General features: G+C 36.0%; 1 protein-coding gene across 7 annotated transcripts in view; it reads left to right on the top strand.

The window, feature by feature from the left end:
- Positions 1-18,446, top strand: part of POT1 (protection of telomeres 1) — an 85,631-nt gene that overhangs the window by 34,866 nt on the left and 32,319 nt on the right. For all 7 annotated transcript variants that reach the window (XM_017818184.1, XM_017818181.1, XM_017818182.1 and 4 more), the window contains 6 exons: positions 748-1,038; positions 5,796-5,951; positions 12,007-12,167; positions 14,877-14,965; positions 16,059-16,103; positions 16,547-16,703. In XM_017818184.1, coding sequence (XP_017673673.1) covers positions 748-1,038; positions 5,796-5,951; positions 12,007-12,167; positions 14,877-14,965; positions 16,059-16,103; positions 16,547-16,703 — 899 coding nt within the window. The remainder of the gene's footprint in view (positions 1-747; positions 1,039-5,795; positions 5,952-12,006; positions 12,168-14,876; positions 14,966-16,058; positions 16,104-16,546; positions 16,704-18,446) is intronic.

Raw genomic sequence — 18,446 nt, 5'->3', positions numbered from 1 at the left:
GTATATATTTATATATATGTATATATTTTTATATATTTATATATATATATATAAAAAGTGCAGGGAGCAGTCAGACTAGTTTAGGTCCTTGAAGGAATGCTTCAGACTTTACACATTGTGTTTTACTTGGTAGCAGATACACAGCTAAATCAGTGGGATTCAGGGGACCTGCCATGTTCAGGCCAGTAGACTCTGAGTAATCGTGAAAGCTGTATTCATAATTCAAAGAATGAAAGCTGGCCACTGTTTGCTTTATGAAAAAAAAATGCCTCCTAGAACTGACATTTTCTGTTTCAGTTCTGTAATACTGGGGAACAGGGCTGTTGGGAGAGGCAGAAAACAGGAATCCATAACTTTGCTCTGCCATTGCTCTGCTGTGTAAAAATTAATTTCTCTTTTGCCTCAGTTTCCTCATTTGTAAAAGCAATCCTGATGTGTTCCCCACACAGATATTTTGATGTGTGTGAATAAAATACTCTGTAATGATGCTATGCATTTACAGGCATTAATCTACCTCTTCAAAAATTTTTTGTGTAAGGTTATATTTTCTACCTACTTATTTTGTTTTCTTATGTTAATGTTAATTTTATTTTTTTTGTTTTGTTTTTTTTTGTTTGACTCTGTTCTCCCCATAGCACCAGAAACAAAAATGATCAATGGTCCCTTCTTTATGCACATGATAAAGCAGAAATGTCTTTTTATTTCCATGCAGTGCAAACTTCTTTTTTCATTCATATTTTGTAACAGATCAGGGAATACAATGGACAAATGCAGGGAATTACCAGTGGAGGATTTGCATCCTTGACATTTGATGGAACTGTAGGAGCACCAGTAGTTCCTCGAACTTCTAGCAAAGTGTACACTTTCATGGATGAAGAACATAAAACAATAGAAGAATTACGTGTTTGGGCAGCCAGTAATATTTCCATCTCTGGACCAGCAGCAAAACTGTCTAGTGTTCAGCCAATGCTGTTCTTTGATCTCACTTGCCAGCTGGTAGGAAAAGCAAAAGTGGATGGATCTTCTTTTCTTCTAAAGGTAGACTTACTTTTTTTTAATAATTTGTTAGATTTATGTATTCAGATGTTGTGATACATTTTTTGATAAGGCAGACATATTAATTTATACCCTGAGATTAGCTCACTTAGAGCACAGTGCTAATAACACTAAGGTTGTGGGTTCGATCCCTGTACAGCCCATTCATTCAAGATGATCCTTGTAGATCCCTTCCAACTCAGAATGTTCTGTGAAATTCTGTGAAATAATGTTATGTAGATAAATGTTTTGACTGTAAGCAAATTTGTGATCCTGGGCCATTTTATTTCTATGAAAACAAAACAGAAGTCACAGTACTTTTTGAAGTTGTTTACCTGATTCGTTTTTTAAGAGAGGTTTAGTAAGATGGCATTGTATGGGTCATCATTTCACATTTGTAGATAAATATTGCAAGATTTCTTAACCTTGAAAAATGTTTGTTTTAAACTTCATTCTTGTTTTTTAGTTAGCATTTACTGCTTGTTTTTCTAGATCTGCTGGGTATGATTAGTGCAGTAAGTAGCACTGTCTAAAAAAGAATTAATATATTAGATTATCTGTCATGATGGATTCTAGGTAGTTTCTCTTAGTTATACGTAAGCACTTTGGGCATCAGTGCTCACTGAAAATACAAAATGCCAAGTCCCACACAACAGGATAGTAATATCCAAGGGTGATCCTTAACATTAACTAAATAAAAGGGAGATCTCCATAATATTCCTGGGTTCAACTCCAGATGTATGAGTCTGAAGTTATTCTGAAACTCCTCTGCCTTTATTTTTCTTTATTTTTTAAGTTGATTGTTAAAATGTGAGTGATGATCAAGCTGTTATTTCCCACTTTATGACTTCATAAAATTATTTATTGGTTCTACTGTGTTAAACTGTATTGTTACAATGTTTTTAGAAATGGCACGTGGCATTATTCCTTCATTAAAGCAGCAAAGATTTTTCTAATACAGAATAATGCATGCACTACACAGAAACAAACCTTAAGTGTGTGCTATAACATGCTCTGCAACTGATACAGACATTTCCATTTAATTATCCCTTGTGAAAGACATATCAAATGAGACCCAGTAAAATTTCAGAACTTTGCAATCTGTAATTAAGTTGTTAATTGATAAGTATATCTTCAGCACTGAAGGACCCTTTGCAATGAGAGACAAGTGCTTTCTTAAATTATTAATATTTCTCTACACACTTTTCTGTGTTGTAAGATTCGAAGTCGATTTTGTCATTTTTGTGTAGTAAAGGTAATGACTTAGGGAAATGTTAGGGTAGACTTAGGAAAGTAAAAGTTTGAAGTCAAATAATGATAGATGAATTCTTCTGATACCTAATTCCTTTGACAGTATATATTTTTAGCGTTATAAACTGTTAAATACTTAAATCCGTATTAAAATGCAGCAGACAAGCTTAAAAATGCTACATTAACATTGATATGCTGTTGGTAATTCCCTCCATTTTTCAACAATGGCAAAATCCATATCTTACATCAAATATTGGCCATGATAGAAGAGAAACCTTTCTAAAAACTTTTAGACAGATCTCTGGTTATTTTGTTGATTTGTTAAACAAAAAAAAAATCAAACAAAACAACCAAGTCAATGCCAGCTCATGGAGTGATCATTAAATACTATTTTATTGTATTCTTTTGGTTATGCATTTTATAATAATTTATCATGTTATTCCAAGTACATCAGTTATAGTAGTGGCTGTTTATAGTGTGAAATATCATGATTATTTTAAGCATTAAGCCGAGGTATATGAGTGGGGATGGCTTCAAAGACAACTAAAATGAATTTCAGCAATTTTGTGCGTCATCTATAGCATAACATTTAAATTACACTTGATAAATTAATTGCTACATGGACAGCAGCTGAGGTGGATATGGCATAAAGATGGTATCGCTGACTTGATTATTTATTACCATTTTCTGAGAATTTTCTTATTCAAACTGATGGAGACTAAAGAATTCACAATAGAAATTATTCTGTCATTTATGGCTTTCATAAGAGTTTTACTGTTATTCTTTTCTTCCCTTCTGCCTGTCAGTTAAATTATGTACATTAAGTCATACAATGAGCATACTCTGCTGAAGAGAAAAACAGATATCATTGAGTCTCTTTCATTTCAGTGTTTTGCCAACAATGGTGATGAAAGGTTATCATTAACTTAGCTCCAGGTTGTTCATGACTAGTAAAAGAAAAATTTGTTGTTTCTCATCCAGAATTAATTTAACCAGTGTTGGTTTTTCATCCAGTGTTTGTTTTTGAAACCAGGTCAGTTTGAAACCAGGGTATTTTCATGTTTCCATAATTTGAGTAAAGCAATGCTGCCAAGCTCCTGAGGTAGAGAGCTTGATCTGTTTTCATATTTGTGCAAGAAAAAAAGAGAAACCAACTACTTCCACAAAGATTTTTTTTTTCTTGTAGAGAAAGCTTACATTATTATAAATTTCTCCAAAAGGTGCTGGTACTGACCTCATTAGTTCCTCTGGCGAAGGACATTTCAAAACTAAGTCACCATCCCTTTATCTGAAAAGGGAGCATACAGGTTATTTCAATCCATTTGTCAGATCCATCTCTCCAGTGTAGAATTAAACTACCAAAGTGTCCCAAGTAAAGCCAGCTGAAATAATAATGAAAAACTCAACAAATTTAAGGTTCTTTATTTTGTCAAAGTGACTAAATTCATAATAGATATGCACTAAATCTGTTTCTCAAGCTCAGTTCTGGAAAAGATTTGATAATTCAAGCAATAGGTAACCTCTCTTTCAAAGGTGGTTTCAAGTATTTCATGGTGCACCATCAGAAGATTATAGGCTTTTTTTAATCCGTGGCAGCATATACCATCTCATTATCTGGTCCTTCAGAATACACTCTTACCTGGTGTATTAGGGAGAGTTCATAGCATACTGAAGCTAAAAACCATAACACCATTGAAAGCTCAACAAAACTGATATTTATTACCAAGAGGTGGCCAACAAAACGAACAAATCCAAAAGAGAGGAAGGAGGAGAAAATAACCCCATCAGTATGACTTCCCCAGTCATGTTGCTTATAAAATTATCTTACCGACCTAGAATGCCTATAATTACCCCATAGCAGAAGCTGCATCCTTGGAGAGTCAGTAAGTTCACAAATTGGCTGGCGTCCCCACCAAAAGGCAGCGTTGTCCTTGAGGTGAAGCTTGCTTCCCTCCAAGAAAGAGTTATCTGCCTCTATACAACTAACTGAGTGACCTCAACCTAGGCAGGTGTGGTCAGCACTGCCCAGCCAAAGGCCCTCAGTCCCACCCCCCGTTATACAAGTAATATCTCTTCTGCTCACACGTGGCTTTCCCTACGCCTGCGTATTGCACCTAGGGCGTCTTTCTTAATTGAGTTGGTGGGTTTAATTCATCCTCTTCCTCCTCAATCTCACCTTCAAGCAACCTTGAAAGGTGATTAGCCAATCACAGAACACCAATTAAATATATTTATACAAGATTCTCCTTTTCAAGGACGAAATTCCCATTTATCAGTGTTTGTTTCTCATTACTTGTCAGGGAAAGAACAAAACTTTCACAGGTGGCTGGGCCAAACACAGACCAAAAGTATCAGCGTAATTGAACCCTGATACACTTGGCAATATTAATTTGATGTTATGGGTCATTTTCACTGTCAGCAGTGAAATTCCCTTTTTTCTCTTGATTTTGGATGGGCATTCCAGCCATGAATTACTCTCGGTGTATTTATACATAGCTTTGATGATTCTTAGATCTTTTCCTGTGGGTCTGTTGATCCAAAGCAGTTAAGCATAAGGGGTAGAAACCCTTTAAAAATTGAGCTTTGGTGTCTTTTTTTCTTGCCCTCTGCAGTACGTAACCTATGGGACAAAGTGCCTTAGTATCACAAACTATGAAAATCAGCTTCTGTTGAACCTGTATGCACGAAATCCTATGAAATACAGCATTTCAGAATAATGATCCAAATACTTCTATATTTTCCTTTTACTGTACCAGTATTTCAGACCATTATTCTTGTTGTCTTTGAGAAGAGTATATCATCAGAAACTCAGGAAAGCATAGTTAACAGAATGATATTTGATTTAAGTAGTAAGATTTTGGTACCAAAGTGCTAAGCCTGTTGGTAAACTTACTTTTTCACAATAACTTTGATAGCTCAGAAATAATTCTATTGATATTTCAGTACTAGGAGTATATTAAAGGTTTAGCTTTAGGCACACGATTTTTAGAACCTTTGTTAATAAGTGTATGTTAAGTACTGATGTTTTTCTAATATGTTCTAGATAACTGGTAGTGTATCCTGATATAGGAGATCATCAGTAATTAAGTCAATATATACTGTGTACTCAGTGTCCACATACAGTAGCTGAAGTGGTTAAAAAACCCCTATACCATGATCAAAATATTAAGTATAGACAGTGCTGCATATGATGAATTCTAATGGTTGTAACTTCTGGGTAAAAGTTGAGGTTTTGCTAGAGCTGATTTTTTTTTAAAATATTAACAATTCTAGGTCTTAGCACTTGATCATATTCTCGATAGAGGTTATTTTATGCTCTGTAAGGAATAATAATTAAAAAAACTCCATAAGGTCTAATTTAAGTATTTTAAGGACTTTTAGGCTAAGACTACAATTGGGATTTCTTATTGTTACTGATTTTTAATCAAACAAAAAATTTTAAAAAAAGTTATTTAAAATCTGAATCTAAAGTATTCTGAGTACGTTGAAGTAGTTCATTTGCATTACAGGTATGGGATGGCACAAAATGTCCCTATCCAACATGGAGAGTACCTGTGGAAGCAAAGGACCTGGAAGGAGAAAGGGTTCTTCTTCATCAGCTGAGAAATCTAATGGTGGACATTCTAGTCTATGATAACCATGTACAACTGGCAAAATCACTTAAGGTAATGCACAGTTTGGTATTTCTGTCTCTCTTTTTGTGGCCTATTTTCTGCTTAAAAGTCACTTCAGAGAATGTATTAATTCAATTCTGCTGTAATTAGTTTCATGTTCCTCTTTATCTTTCACTGTATTTCCTGTACCTTTTATTTGAATGCAAAACTCCTTCAACATATGTTAAACAGCCTCATTACTCGAAAATTACCATGAAAAAAATTCTTCCAATTAAGCTGTTCTTTTCAGACACTGTAATATAATATATAATCCTGTGAAAATAATGAACTCAGAAAATGTATTCTATGCTTTAGAATTATTTTTAAATGATACAAAGCGGGGTTAAACTCGTAGTCCTATTTAAAACTCTTAATTCTAATGTCAATAGAAGATTTTCTGTTCTATAAACTTCTGCAGTTTGCAGTGCAATCTTCATTTAGTGGATCAGTAATGTTGATTATGCTTAGATAGAGAAAACAACATAATTAAACATTTGATCTTCAGCAATACTGCCATCTTGCTTCTGAATACAAGAAATTAGCAAAGAATACATCCTTCATTTCATGCCTTGCCCTCTATACCCAAGATCGTTTTTAAGAAAACATTAACTAGAAAATAAAGATAAGTGATAAACATTTGTTAGGCTGGGGCTATTGGCAGACATGAAATCAATTTGATAAATTAACATCCATTCATAAGTAAATGACAGATAGCAATATAAGTGTAAAGATTTGTGTAAGAATTCATAACAAAACTGACAGAAATATCTCATTACTTACAAGTTCTCTTCCAGAGTTTTTCTCTTGCTAACTGGTGTAATCTGTTGATAAATAATTGATGTTCCAGTGAAGCATTATGTTTTGAAAATTAAGGGGAAAATATTTTAATACTAACAGAACATAATTTCTTGAGTAGTTGATAATACTTCTTTTATTACTTTCACCCTTTTATGTTCAGGAATTCCTGTTGAATATGTGATACATGGGATGTTTTCATCAGCTCTCTCATATTTTTACTTCCTATAAGTTTGCCCTTTCTTATTTCTAAAGCATTTGTACCTTTGCTGGATTCTGCACTGTGTAGTAGAAGCTCTAATTTCATAGGAAATTGCTAAAAAACCTCCTTTGTCCTTCTGAGCAATGCAGGCTGTTTTTCTCCTGGCTATGTCCAAGGTTGCAGTAGTTTCACTCATGAAAGCTGTAGAAGTTTAAAGTTAGATCATTTTCGAACACCACTTTTTACTGGATTGTCTTAGTGAAGTTATCGAAGAAAAGGGGCTGATATGCTAGCAATTAACTTCAGAAGTATTTATTCATTTCAGGTTGCAGCATGTAGAATTAATTTTATTTCACAGAATAAAATAAATATAATAAAATTTTGGGGGAACTGTCCCTAAAATGGAGGGGTTTTAAATACTAGTGGAAATCATGTCATATCATAAGAAAGTAAAGTGAAATCTGTATATTTTATTTAGTTCAGGGTCTTGTTATGCAAAGATTTTTTTAAAAATTCATCTATGTAGAAATATGGAACTGGGGAGTGTTTAGTATATCCATGTACACCTTCCCAAGTGTGATTAGATGTTTTGCCAGTTTATGGTTGCAGAAACAGTAAAAGTATGCTAGTTTTCAGCCATGTCTTCTGCATTTGACAGTAGCTTAGAATTCCCGTTTTTTATGTAAATTGTTATGGAATTGTTAGGTTGTTGTGTACTGTTTGCAGTGACAGTTGCAGCTCAGAAATGACATTTTATGTAGGTGCAATCCCTTTTACACAGCCTTGTTAACATGAAGGGCAGGTTGAAAAAAAACCTGAAATATTTTAAAATTGTATCTGTAGGCACATGTTCAGACAAGGAAGCTCTGAGTAAGCACTACACACTAGAGAAAGTGGGTAATGTACTACAGTGAATTTTTGGCAAATGCTGGAGCACAGAGTAAGGAATATTGCTGCAAGAGTTTGTTAAAAACTCCTTGTTTATGTCATCTGTCCAGAGAACACTGAAGATTTGAGCATTTTATCCCATTTTCCGAGGCAGTCAAATAATACTTACAATTTTCAATGGCGAGAACTGTAGTAACATTGAAGATATGTTGCTGTTGATACCGTATGTAGACTTTTTGTTCCCTGTATTTACTGGCCTCCCTTTCCTACTGGGTAAGATTGTGGCTTTTCAGCATTTGTTGCTTTGACAGAACACAAAAAGAATTTTCAGAAATCTCATCTCTGAAGTAGATTATTTCCTGGGGCATAAAGACACAAGCAAGAACTACAACTAAGCAAAGAAAATGGTGTTCACTGCTTTTGCTTGAAATTGCCTCTTCCTCTGGCTACCTGGGGTGCATGAGACTTTCTCATTACTCTAGGAACCCCAGCCTACAACTGACTGTCTGGAATACAGTTGCTCCACATAGGTTGCAGTTTGTTATTCTTCAGCCTTTCTTATGCCAGTTTTTCCAGAAGTTCTCAGGATTCACTGACACTGCCATAGGATTTGGGAATAGGTCTGTGATGTGGGTTTCTCCATCTTAAGCATTTTGCTTAGGTCATTAGCATAGAGGTGAGTGAGCATCAGTGGTCAGTCAATGCATAGTAGGGGTACAGCTGTCCTCAGCTGGTTAGAGATTTCCTTATGTTCTGTCATTCACTGAATATGTGGTACTGTGCCTTCCTCTAACGGCTTGATAACCATCAAGTTTATGTTGCCATGCATTTTCTGGATAGTACAATTAAAACAATTAACCTTGAGGATATATATGAGTCCTAGTCTGTAGTTTCACAGCATTTGCTTTGTGTTACATATCTTCAGATGTAGAATTTGTATATTTTCAGCTGTTTCTCCCACCATATAAAATGTCATCTCTTTTTTGATAGTAGTATGGACCAAGGAGTCTCACTTTTCTAGTGCCAGAGTCACATTTTCAACTTGAAACTTCAGTGAGTTACTACATGGCTGTAGTACCTAGCTTCATATTTTTCAGACATAGGTAGCATTCCTTTGACCTGTCAGTGGTATTCTCCACACCTGTCTTTTTACTTATTAAAAGGGGAAAAAACAAAAGATGGCACCCTCTAATCCCACCCCTGAGTCTTTCAAACTCTTAAATGTATTTAGGTTGGTATTTCTAACTGCAAAGGACTGTGCCCAAATGCTATGTATATACTTCCTCTAATTTTCAAGAAGTTTTGCACCATTTACTCAGTAAAATTAGACTGTTGATATGATAAAAATGATGACAAAGAAATCCCATTGAATATAATCAGCCAGAAAAATAGGTATAAAAATGACTACAGATGAATTTGTTAAGTGATTCCTGTAGATAAAGACACCTTCTTGTCATGAGTGCCTTTCTGGTCCAACATGAACGTTTACCTGCCATGATAAATGGCTATGCTGAATTCATCAGTGTGAATGTCAACACAACCCTATAAGTTCTGAAATAATCATGAGAATTTCCTATGCTAGAGTTTTATTAGTTGGCTGGTTATAGGGAACTGCATATGTGACTTCTACATTTTAATTCTCTCTAGCCTTAATACATATTTTTTAAATAGTCATATTTGAATTAGACTGCAAATAGGGTATTAGTATATTTTATACTACTGCAAAAAATGTTTTTATTCTGCTTTAATTCATTTTAAATGAACTTGCTCTAAATGAAATAAGTCATAAACAGAACTGCTGTAAAGTCAAGTAAGGAGCTGGTTTTGTACTATATTTTAATGGCTCTGTAAATCGTGTTGTTTAATGTAGATTATAATTTCTTCTCAGTCAAGTATATAAAGTGCTCAGTCTGCAGGCATTCTGTAAACAACAGAAACACAGTAACATTTTTATCCATAACAACCTGCTCCCTGCTCTTAACTGTAAGCAAGGCTGCCGCCCGAAGGAATCCGTGGAAATGGCACCCTTTTTGCACAGGCAGCTCTGGCTTGACATTCAGAACCCTACGGACTTTTTCAGTATTTGGCAATGCTGATTGTAATGCTTCTCTTTATTATGGTTCTAAGTAATATTAAAATACATAAAATAACATTTTCAGAAAATAATCTAGTAAATGCATATATAGAAAGATTATTTTATAGTGATGATAAATCTTGCAAAGTGAATGCTGCACTAAAATGTGTAGTTCAGTTGACTTTTGCATGAATTTCAGCACACAAGTTTAGAAGGCAGACCCAGCACTTCGTATTTTCTGCTTCTGAGCTCTCGTCTCCCATGTTTAGTTTTTTATATTTGTACATAGAGAAAATACTTTTTTCATACATTCTTTTTAAAAGAAAAAAATCTGTCAATTATAATGAACTTCTTCCTGTTTATATGCAGATTACTATGGGGGTAGGAAGTAGTTTGACACTGTTTTATTAACTTAAAGTTGTTTCATAAGCAGAACTTAGCTAAGAACTTTTAAAAAGAAAAAAACTTTCTCTCAAGGCATTTGTCACAGTCATTCGATTACTTTTATAATATGAGTGCCCCTTGTATTTTTGGATATTCAACGTAATTTAGTGAAATTAGTATCTGGAAAGGAAAAAACCCCAAACTTCTGGATAAGCCTCTTAACTGCCATCTAAATGCACAAGCTGTCCTGGTAATGCTTTGAATGAACAAAATGAGCAGCCCCCTAACAGTGCAGATCAATTAAAACTCTGGTAAGAGCTCCGTGCCGGAAGCAAAATAGGTGCAGGCTGAAGTGCAGTTTTTATGTCCCTGCTGCCCGAATTGGAAAATATGCTGCCCTTTTCATGTGTGATTATTGTTTAAAAGTAGTTTGATACCAGCATTATGTAGTCACAGTTTGTTCCTTGATGCAGAGGAGGAATCTAGGCACAGGTTGCTGCTCCATCTACTTTTATGCATGTATACATAAATTTGTAAGTGTTGTACTAAGACCTGGCCGATCCAATCTAGGTTTCCATTGGTTAAAGTTAAAGCTGAAATAAGACTTAACAGACTTGACTGCTATAATATTAATTTTAATTGAAGTAAATTTAAAATAATTTATCATTTATATAGGATTATTTAAAAAATACTTAGAATTAATATAAATCCAGGTTGTTGAATGTGTGTAGCTTGCCAGCTATCCAAGTGGATCTTAGGTTACATATTTAAAAAAATTATTTTAGTAACTGTATAGTTAAGTCTCCAGATTATCTGCCTTTAGAACCTTGGGTTTGATTTTATTTGTTTGGTTGGATGTGTGGGGTTTTTGGGGGGGGATAATGGGTATGATATTTTGAAATAAAAACAGAGTTATAAAGGTGTGTTCAATGTTCAGATCTCCATGATTTTATTTTTTAATAGGTATTTGTATAAGTTAGCTTAAGTCCATTTGCATAACTTAACAAAACTGTTTCAGAAAACACAAAATAATTTTAAGCAAAAGAATAAGCATATTCTCCGTGTACCTGAGGAGAAGATCTAACAAAGTTAGGAAAAGTGCCAAAATGTTTCAGTTTCTAATATGTATTGCCTTTTCTTCTGGTGCTAAAAAAATATTATCTGTAATGTAAGCGTAAGATTGGATAAAGAAATCTGAGTAAACAGATGTGTTTGTTTGTACACCTGAAGAGATAAAAAGCTGAGGTCAATTGGTGAATGTGGCTATACACGAACAAATCACAGGACTTCAGTCCCCAGAGGACTGTGTTCTGAAAATAGAAGGGAAATTAAGCCCTCAGGAAAGAAATGTATAGACTCGTTTGATCTGTCTTCTGAACTGTGTTTGAGAATCAGATTTATTAAGAAGGTTTATGCTGGTTCTGAATCACCCTTTGCTGTCAGTAATGTTGTCTGATGAAGCAAAATAAACAGGTCACCCAGGTTTTGCAGTCTCCACATTTGAAAATATTCAAAACCCAACTGGAGACAACCCGAAGAAGCCTGCTCTAGTTGACTCTGCTCTGGGTGCAGGGGTTGAATGAGGCAATCTCCAGAGGTCTCTGACAACTTTAGCTGTTATGTGATTCAGTTCAAACAGGGAAGAAGCTTTATGAGGCCTAGAAGCCTAGAATTTTCCACGTAAACAGCTAGCTTTGTGCTAAGTTGTTTTGGTTTTTTTTCAGATTGGAAGTTTTCTGAGAATTTACAGCATTCACGCGAAACAAGCAAGTGCTGATAATGAAAATGTCTCGCATATAGAATTTCATCTTCATGGTGGCACCTGTTACGGTCGAGGAATAGGAGTCTTGCCAGAAAATAACTCCGATGTTAAGGAACTAAAAACGTAAGTTTTATGTGTAGGTGTTTTGGGTTTTTTTTTTCCTAGGTGATTCTTGAAAACTCTAGGCTAATGTAACAACTGTATAGTTTAGAGTTGCAAACATATCTAAGAACCAGAAACTCTGGAGCAGAATATGTCTTTAGCACCACTAAGATGAAGAGTATTTGGAGGGATAGGTGAATAAAGGCTATTTTTTCAAATTTTGAATATAGTAGGTATCAAGATTTCTATTTTATAGTGCTACAATAATAAATTCTGGCCATATTAGCATACTTACTCTGTATTATGGTGGCATATAATCTTCTGAAGACAAAAGCCTTGTTTCAGCAAATAAATTAAGCACATTTTAAGCATGTACATATGTGTTAATTGAAAGTGGTGAGATTTAAAGATGTTCAAAATGAAGCAGATAATTTACATGCCTTACTGAACTGTGATATATTCATAAGGAATCACAGAATCATTTAGATTAGAAAGGACCTTTAAGATCATTGAGTCCAAATGTACACCTTGTCCAAGTCCATCACTAAACCATGTCTCTAAATGCCACATCTACACATCTTTTAAACACCTCCAGAGATGATGACTCCTCCACTTCATGGGCAGCCTGTTCCAGTGCTTGACAACCCTTTCCACGAAGAAATTTTTCTAAATACCAAAACCTCCCCTGGCACAGCTTGAAGCCGTTTCCTCTCGTCCTATCACTAGTTTCCTGAGAGAAGAGGCCGACCCCCACCTTGTCATAACCTCCTTTCGTGTAGTTGTAGAGAGCAATAAGGTTTCCCTTCAGCCTTCTTTTCTCCGGGCTGAACAACTCCAGCTGCCTCAACTGTTCCTCATATGACTTACTCTCTAGACCCTTCACAAGCTTTGTTGCCCTTCTCTGGACTCACTCAAGCACCTCAATGTCTTTCTTGAAGTGAGGAGCCCAGAAACAAACTCAGCATTTGAGATGTGGCCTCACCAGTGCCAAGTACAGTGGGACAATCACTGCCCTGGTCCTGCTGGCCACACTATTTCTGATACAAGCCAGGATGCCGTTGGCCTTCTTGGCTGCCTGGACACACTGCTGGCTTATGTTCACCCCACTGTCGACCAGCACCCCCAGATCCTTTTCTGATGGGCCACTTTCCAACCTCTCTGCCCCAAGCCTCTAGCTCTGCATGAGGTTGCTGTGACCCAAGTGCAGGACTCAGCACTTCACCTTCTTGAACCTCATACAATTGGCCTTAGCTCATCAATCCAGCTTCTCCAGATCCCTCTGAAGAGCCTTCCTACCCTCCTGCAGATTAACACTCTGGCCCAACTTGGTGTCATCTGCAAACTGGCTGAACCCTCAATCCCCTCGTCCAGAACATTGATAAAGACATTAAACAACTAGCCCCAATGCGAAGCCCTGAGGAACACCATGAGTCACCAGCCACTAGCTGGATTTAACTGCATTCACCACCCCTCTCTGTACCCAACCATCCAGCCAGTTTTTTACCCAGTGAATAGGCACCTGTCCAAGCCATGAATAGCCAGTTTCCCTGGGAGAATACTATGGAAGTGAGTGTCAAAGGCTTTACTAAGGTCCAGGTAATCTACATCCACAGCCCTTCACTCATCCACTGACTGGGTTACTTTACCATGAAAGGAAATCAAATTGGTCAAGCAGGACCTGCCTTTGATAAACTCATACTGGCTGGGCCTGATGCCCTGCTCATGCCACATGATGGCACTCAGTATGACCTGCTCCATGACCTTCCCTGGTACCAAGGTTAAACTGACAGGCCAGTAGTTCCCTGGATCACCTGTCTGACCTTTCTTGTAGATGAACATCACATTTGCTAACTTTCAGTCAACAGGGATCTCCTTGCTTAGCAGGACTGCTGATAAATGATGGAAAGTGGCTTGGTGAGCACTTACACCAGCTTCCTCAGTACCCATGGGTGGCTCCCATCCAGTCCCATAGAGTTGTGTATGACTAACTGGTGTAGCAGATCACTGATCATTTCCTCTTTGATTATGAGTGCTTCATTCTGCTCCCCATCTGTATCTTCCAGCTCAGGGGGCTGAGTACTCAGAGAAAAACTGGTCTTACTATTACAGACTGTGGCAAAGAAGGCGTGAGGTACCTCAGCCTTTTCCTCATTCTTTGTTGCTATGTTTCCCCCCACATCCAACAAAGGATGGAGATTTTCTGTAGCCTTCCTTTTGTTGATGATGTTTTTGTAGAAACTGATTTTGTTGTCTTTCATGGCAGTAGCCAGATTAAGTTCTAGTTGGGCTTTGACCCTTCTAATTTTCTGCCTGCATAACGTCCTTTAGTACTCCTGAGTGGTCTACCCCTTCTTCCAAAGGTTATAAACTCTTTTTTTCCTTAGGAAAGGCTAAGTCACCAAAGTCCATATTCCTTTATCAGAAATTCTGTTTCTAGTAGTACATGTTTCTTTTTGGCACTCTATTGTGCTTAATGTTCCAGAAGTGATTTGGAAAGGAGTATCTTATCTGCATCATTAATATAATTCCCTGCAAATTCTGGCTCAACTGAGTTTTATATCTCTGCTGGAACCTTTATGAGCGAACATTATACCTGTGTATTGATAATAAATAGGTATCATATAACTGTCTGTGTAATCCCATTATATATATGTGTGTGTGTGGTGTGTGTGTCTGTGTATGTATGAAAGATTTCTCTAGATTATAAAATATTTAATCATTTATTTTTAGATTCTTAGAATCTGTGGATCTGGCAGACAGTCAGAATATGGAAAGCATGTCTTCAGTGGAATTAGACGGCACTTTTAGCGATTTTACGGGTAAGAGCAATTGGTCTTTCTTCTAACAGATATATATGGTCAAGATAAGGTCACAGTTACTGCTTCTCTAAGTATGTAATGTTAATTTCACATGCAAAGCCTTAGAGAATTATTTTGGATTATTAGACTGGAAATTTTCATTACCCTATCTTTCTGTCTCCCAGCCTTTCATATTACACGGAAAGATACTTTCATAGGAGGTAGTGAATAAATTCTTAAACACAGATGGTGTTCTTAATCATATTATATTAGATCACAAAGCAGAGTTATGTAACTACCTTCCTCTAGGATTCTTCAGGGACAAGCACTGAAAACACTACTGAACAACTGTGTGTCGAGGAGCCCTGAAGTCATTGGATGGAAAGTTGTGTCAGTGGCAGAGCTGTAAGGTGCAGTGCCATGGAAAAGTAGCATCTTACAGACAGTTTTACAGATCCCATATTATTCTTTGAATGGCATTTTTAGTCCAGGATAAGAATAACTAAAAGGGAATTAAACTCTAAAGGTGATTAGACATAGCCTCTATCTTTGCTTCTAGCTTTTAAAATCCTGTGTTACTTAGCCATTATTAATGTACTGTGACTGGATATTTCTAAAAGAATGTAAGGGTCAAGAATAAATAAATACTTCATGTCCAGTCCATAACTGCAAATTTAGAAAGAATTTTGCTCTTATTTACTGCACTCTGTGTGTGTAGTAGAGGTTGTTCAGAGGAGGAACCAGGCAGTCCATTAGAATAATGTTTATGTTCTTGTCCCAAAAGATTGCAAGGGATGAAAACAGTTTATGTTAGCAGATCATTCACAATATGCTTTTGAAAAGTGTTCATTTGATGAGCATTACTATTTAATGTATATGTTAACTTCCACTCAGTATATTAACTCTTGATATGTAATGTTTACCTCCTGCTTACTTTGCTTTTTTCTTTTGCTACGTTACTTTCCTACATTATTGGGATTTCCATTTTCCTCTGTTCAGGTTTTGGGTTTGTGTGTGTATCTATCTACCTATCTACCTACCTGTTTTTGTGTGTCCACATAATAAAAAAGAAAAGAAGGAAGGAAAATAATTAGGTAATTCTTCTTGATTTTAGATCTTGAATCGCACTTACAGAGATGTCAGCAGTTACCTGTTACAGGTAGGTAACATTTTGACCTAAGGTGAATTTGAATTTTGCTAAAGAACAAAACAGTTTTGAGATATTGTCTCAAAGGCTGAAATAATCTTTTACTTATTGTAGGAAGAGCTATTCTAACAGTATAAGTGTATCTATGTTACATTGGTTTTATTTGGCTTTTTGAGGAATAGAGCATATTTGTATATTCTACTTTCATTTGTTTTTTCTACATGTTGAATTTCTGGACCCTGAAGTACACCATGTTCCTGCAGCCTGTTTTAATTTATCTTACAGACTGTAGTAACATGTTGTATTGATAAAACTGAGGCTGCAACTGGGAGGGAAAGAAAAGTTGGAAATTAAGGAAAAATGCAAACCTGCAATTGCCATTTCCTGTATTCTAAATATTATGGTGTTTAATAGGTATGCATGGTGCTTTTTTGTGTGTGTGTATTGTTTTGCAGTGTTAACAGATCATCAGGATTTGAATAACACAGAACTGAAAACCATTATGAACAGCACAGCTCCTCAACAGTATCGCATTAGAGCAAAGCTGAGAACCTATAAACCCCAGAAACTCCATCAGTCTGTTAAACTTCATTGTTCCAAATGCAACTCCTTGTAAGTGTTTCACGCACTATAAGTAATTAGGAAATGTTTTGTATGTTTTGGGCTGCCTAGATTTTCAGCATGTTTTCATCTTTTTTGTGTAAAATCAGCTGAATGTAATTGAAACTCACTGATAATAGGGAGGAAAATTTTAAAACATGAGATGAGTTCCATTTACGAATCCTTTCAGTACTCTCAAGACAATGACTTTATTTTCAGATGCACCAGTGCAGTTTTTCCATACCAAAGTTGTATTTAAGTACCTGTTTCTTACTTGCAGTTTTAGAATAGGATATGCAAAGAGGTATGATAGTCTCCAAGTGAATGAGTAAAATATCTTTGACTAAAGTGCATCTCCCAGACAAGTCATCTTTCCTGGATCCAAAAATATCGGAGAAATCATAGAATGGCTTGGATTGCAAGGGACCTTAAAGATTATCTTGGTCCAAACCCCTGCCATGGGCAGGTATACCTTTCACTAGACTGGGTTGCTCAGAGTCCCATCCAGCCTGTCCTTGAACACTTCCAGGGATGGGACATCCACACTATTCACCTTGTTATTTTTGTCCTTTTTTCTGACCTGTGTGACTTCACTATCATTGTTATTTCCCCTTTAATGCTGTTTGTCATTGTATCAAATAATGCTCACTTATTTTTGATTAAACTGCTGAGTGGTACGCATTGAAGTGCTATCCATGATCATCTGTATCATTTTTTTGCCTGACTTAGCATCAGTCCCAAACAAACAGCTTTATTGTTACTGATGTGAACTATTGCTTTCTTTAATGATGGCACATTAGCATTCTCCTAGACTTTTGTAAATTTTTGCACAATCAAGATTTATCAGATGCAAACATCACTGAGACAAGAAAATGGCCCTGCTGTCCTTCTCTTAGAGCTTTTGGATGCAAAGTATGCCCTCAGCTTTAACAATATTGGTCCTTATCAGATATTCATAATGTAACAGAAGTACTTCAGCATCTTCAGAACATACAAGGACATGGACTTTATTGCCAAGTATAAAAAGGAGATAATTACCTATAATAACTATGTCTGCCATTTTTGTCACTTGTTTATATATTTGTCAAATCTTTATAGAAATAAGCAGGTACAACTGATAGAATTTTGTTTGTTCTTTATGAACCTTATCACAAAACTTTCCATAAATATTATAGTCTTTTTTTATATTCTTGACTTGTTATGATCTTTCTTTCTGTTCGAGTCATCTCCTGTTTCACATATTGTTGCCTTCTCTTTGCCACAGAATTAGGACAGCCTATTAACTACATAGATTTCTGATTGTTTAGTAAGCATATTTACTATTACCACCATCCTGCTGCTGTGATAAAACTACTTGCAGTGCTTTTGTAGATATTTAGCTTCTCTTCTCAACTGTGTGCATCAGGTGGAAGCAATCAGTGAAATATAGTGGGACTGTACTTCAGCCTGGATTGAGTAGATTAAGAGGCCCAAGAAGGACACATGATCCTTCTCTCTTACATATTCTTCTGTGGCAGAAGTTGTTTCATGTTTTAGCGTATGCTGAAGGGCCTGGCTGAAAAAAGTTCAGTGCAAGCTTGATCCTTTAAACTTTATCCAGTAAGATGTATATATGCTTAGGGTATAAAATCCTTGTGAGAGATGTATTTTTAATGTTTTTAGACCTTGGCTGCAAGCCTCTTCGTAAATAGCAAAATACCGATATAGATGGATGTAGTTTTATTCACATATCTACTTTATAGAATTTTCAACCTT

Source organism: Lepidothrix coronata, unplaced genomic scaffold (assembly GCF_001604755.1).
Source record: "Lepidothrix coronata isolate B3197 unplaced genomic scaffold, Lepidothrix_coronata-1.0 Scaffold66, whole genome shotgun sequence".
Taxonomy (NCBI): Eukaryota; Metazoa; Chordata; class Aves; order Passeriformes; family Pipridae; genus Lepidothrix; species Lepidothrix coronata.
This window is presented reverse-complemented; position numbering and strand designations above follow the sequence as displayed.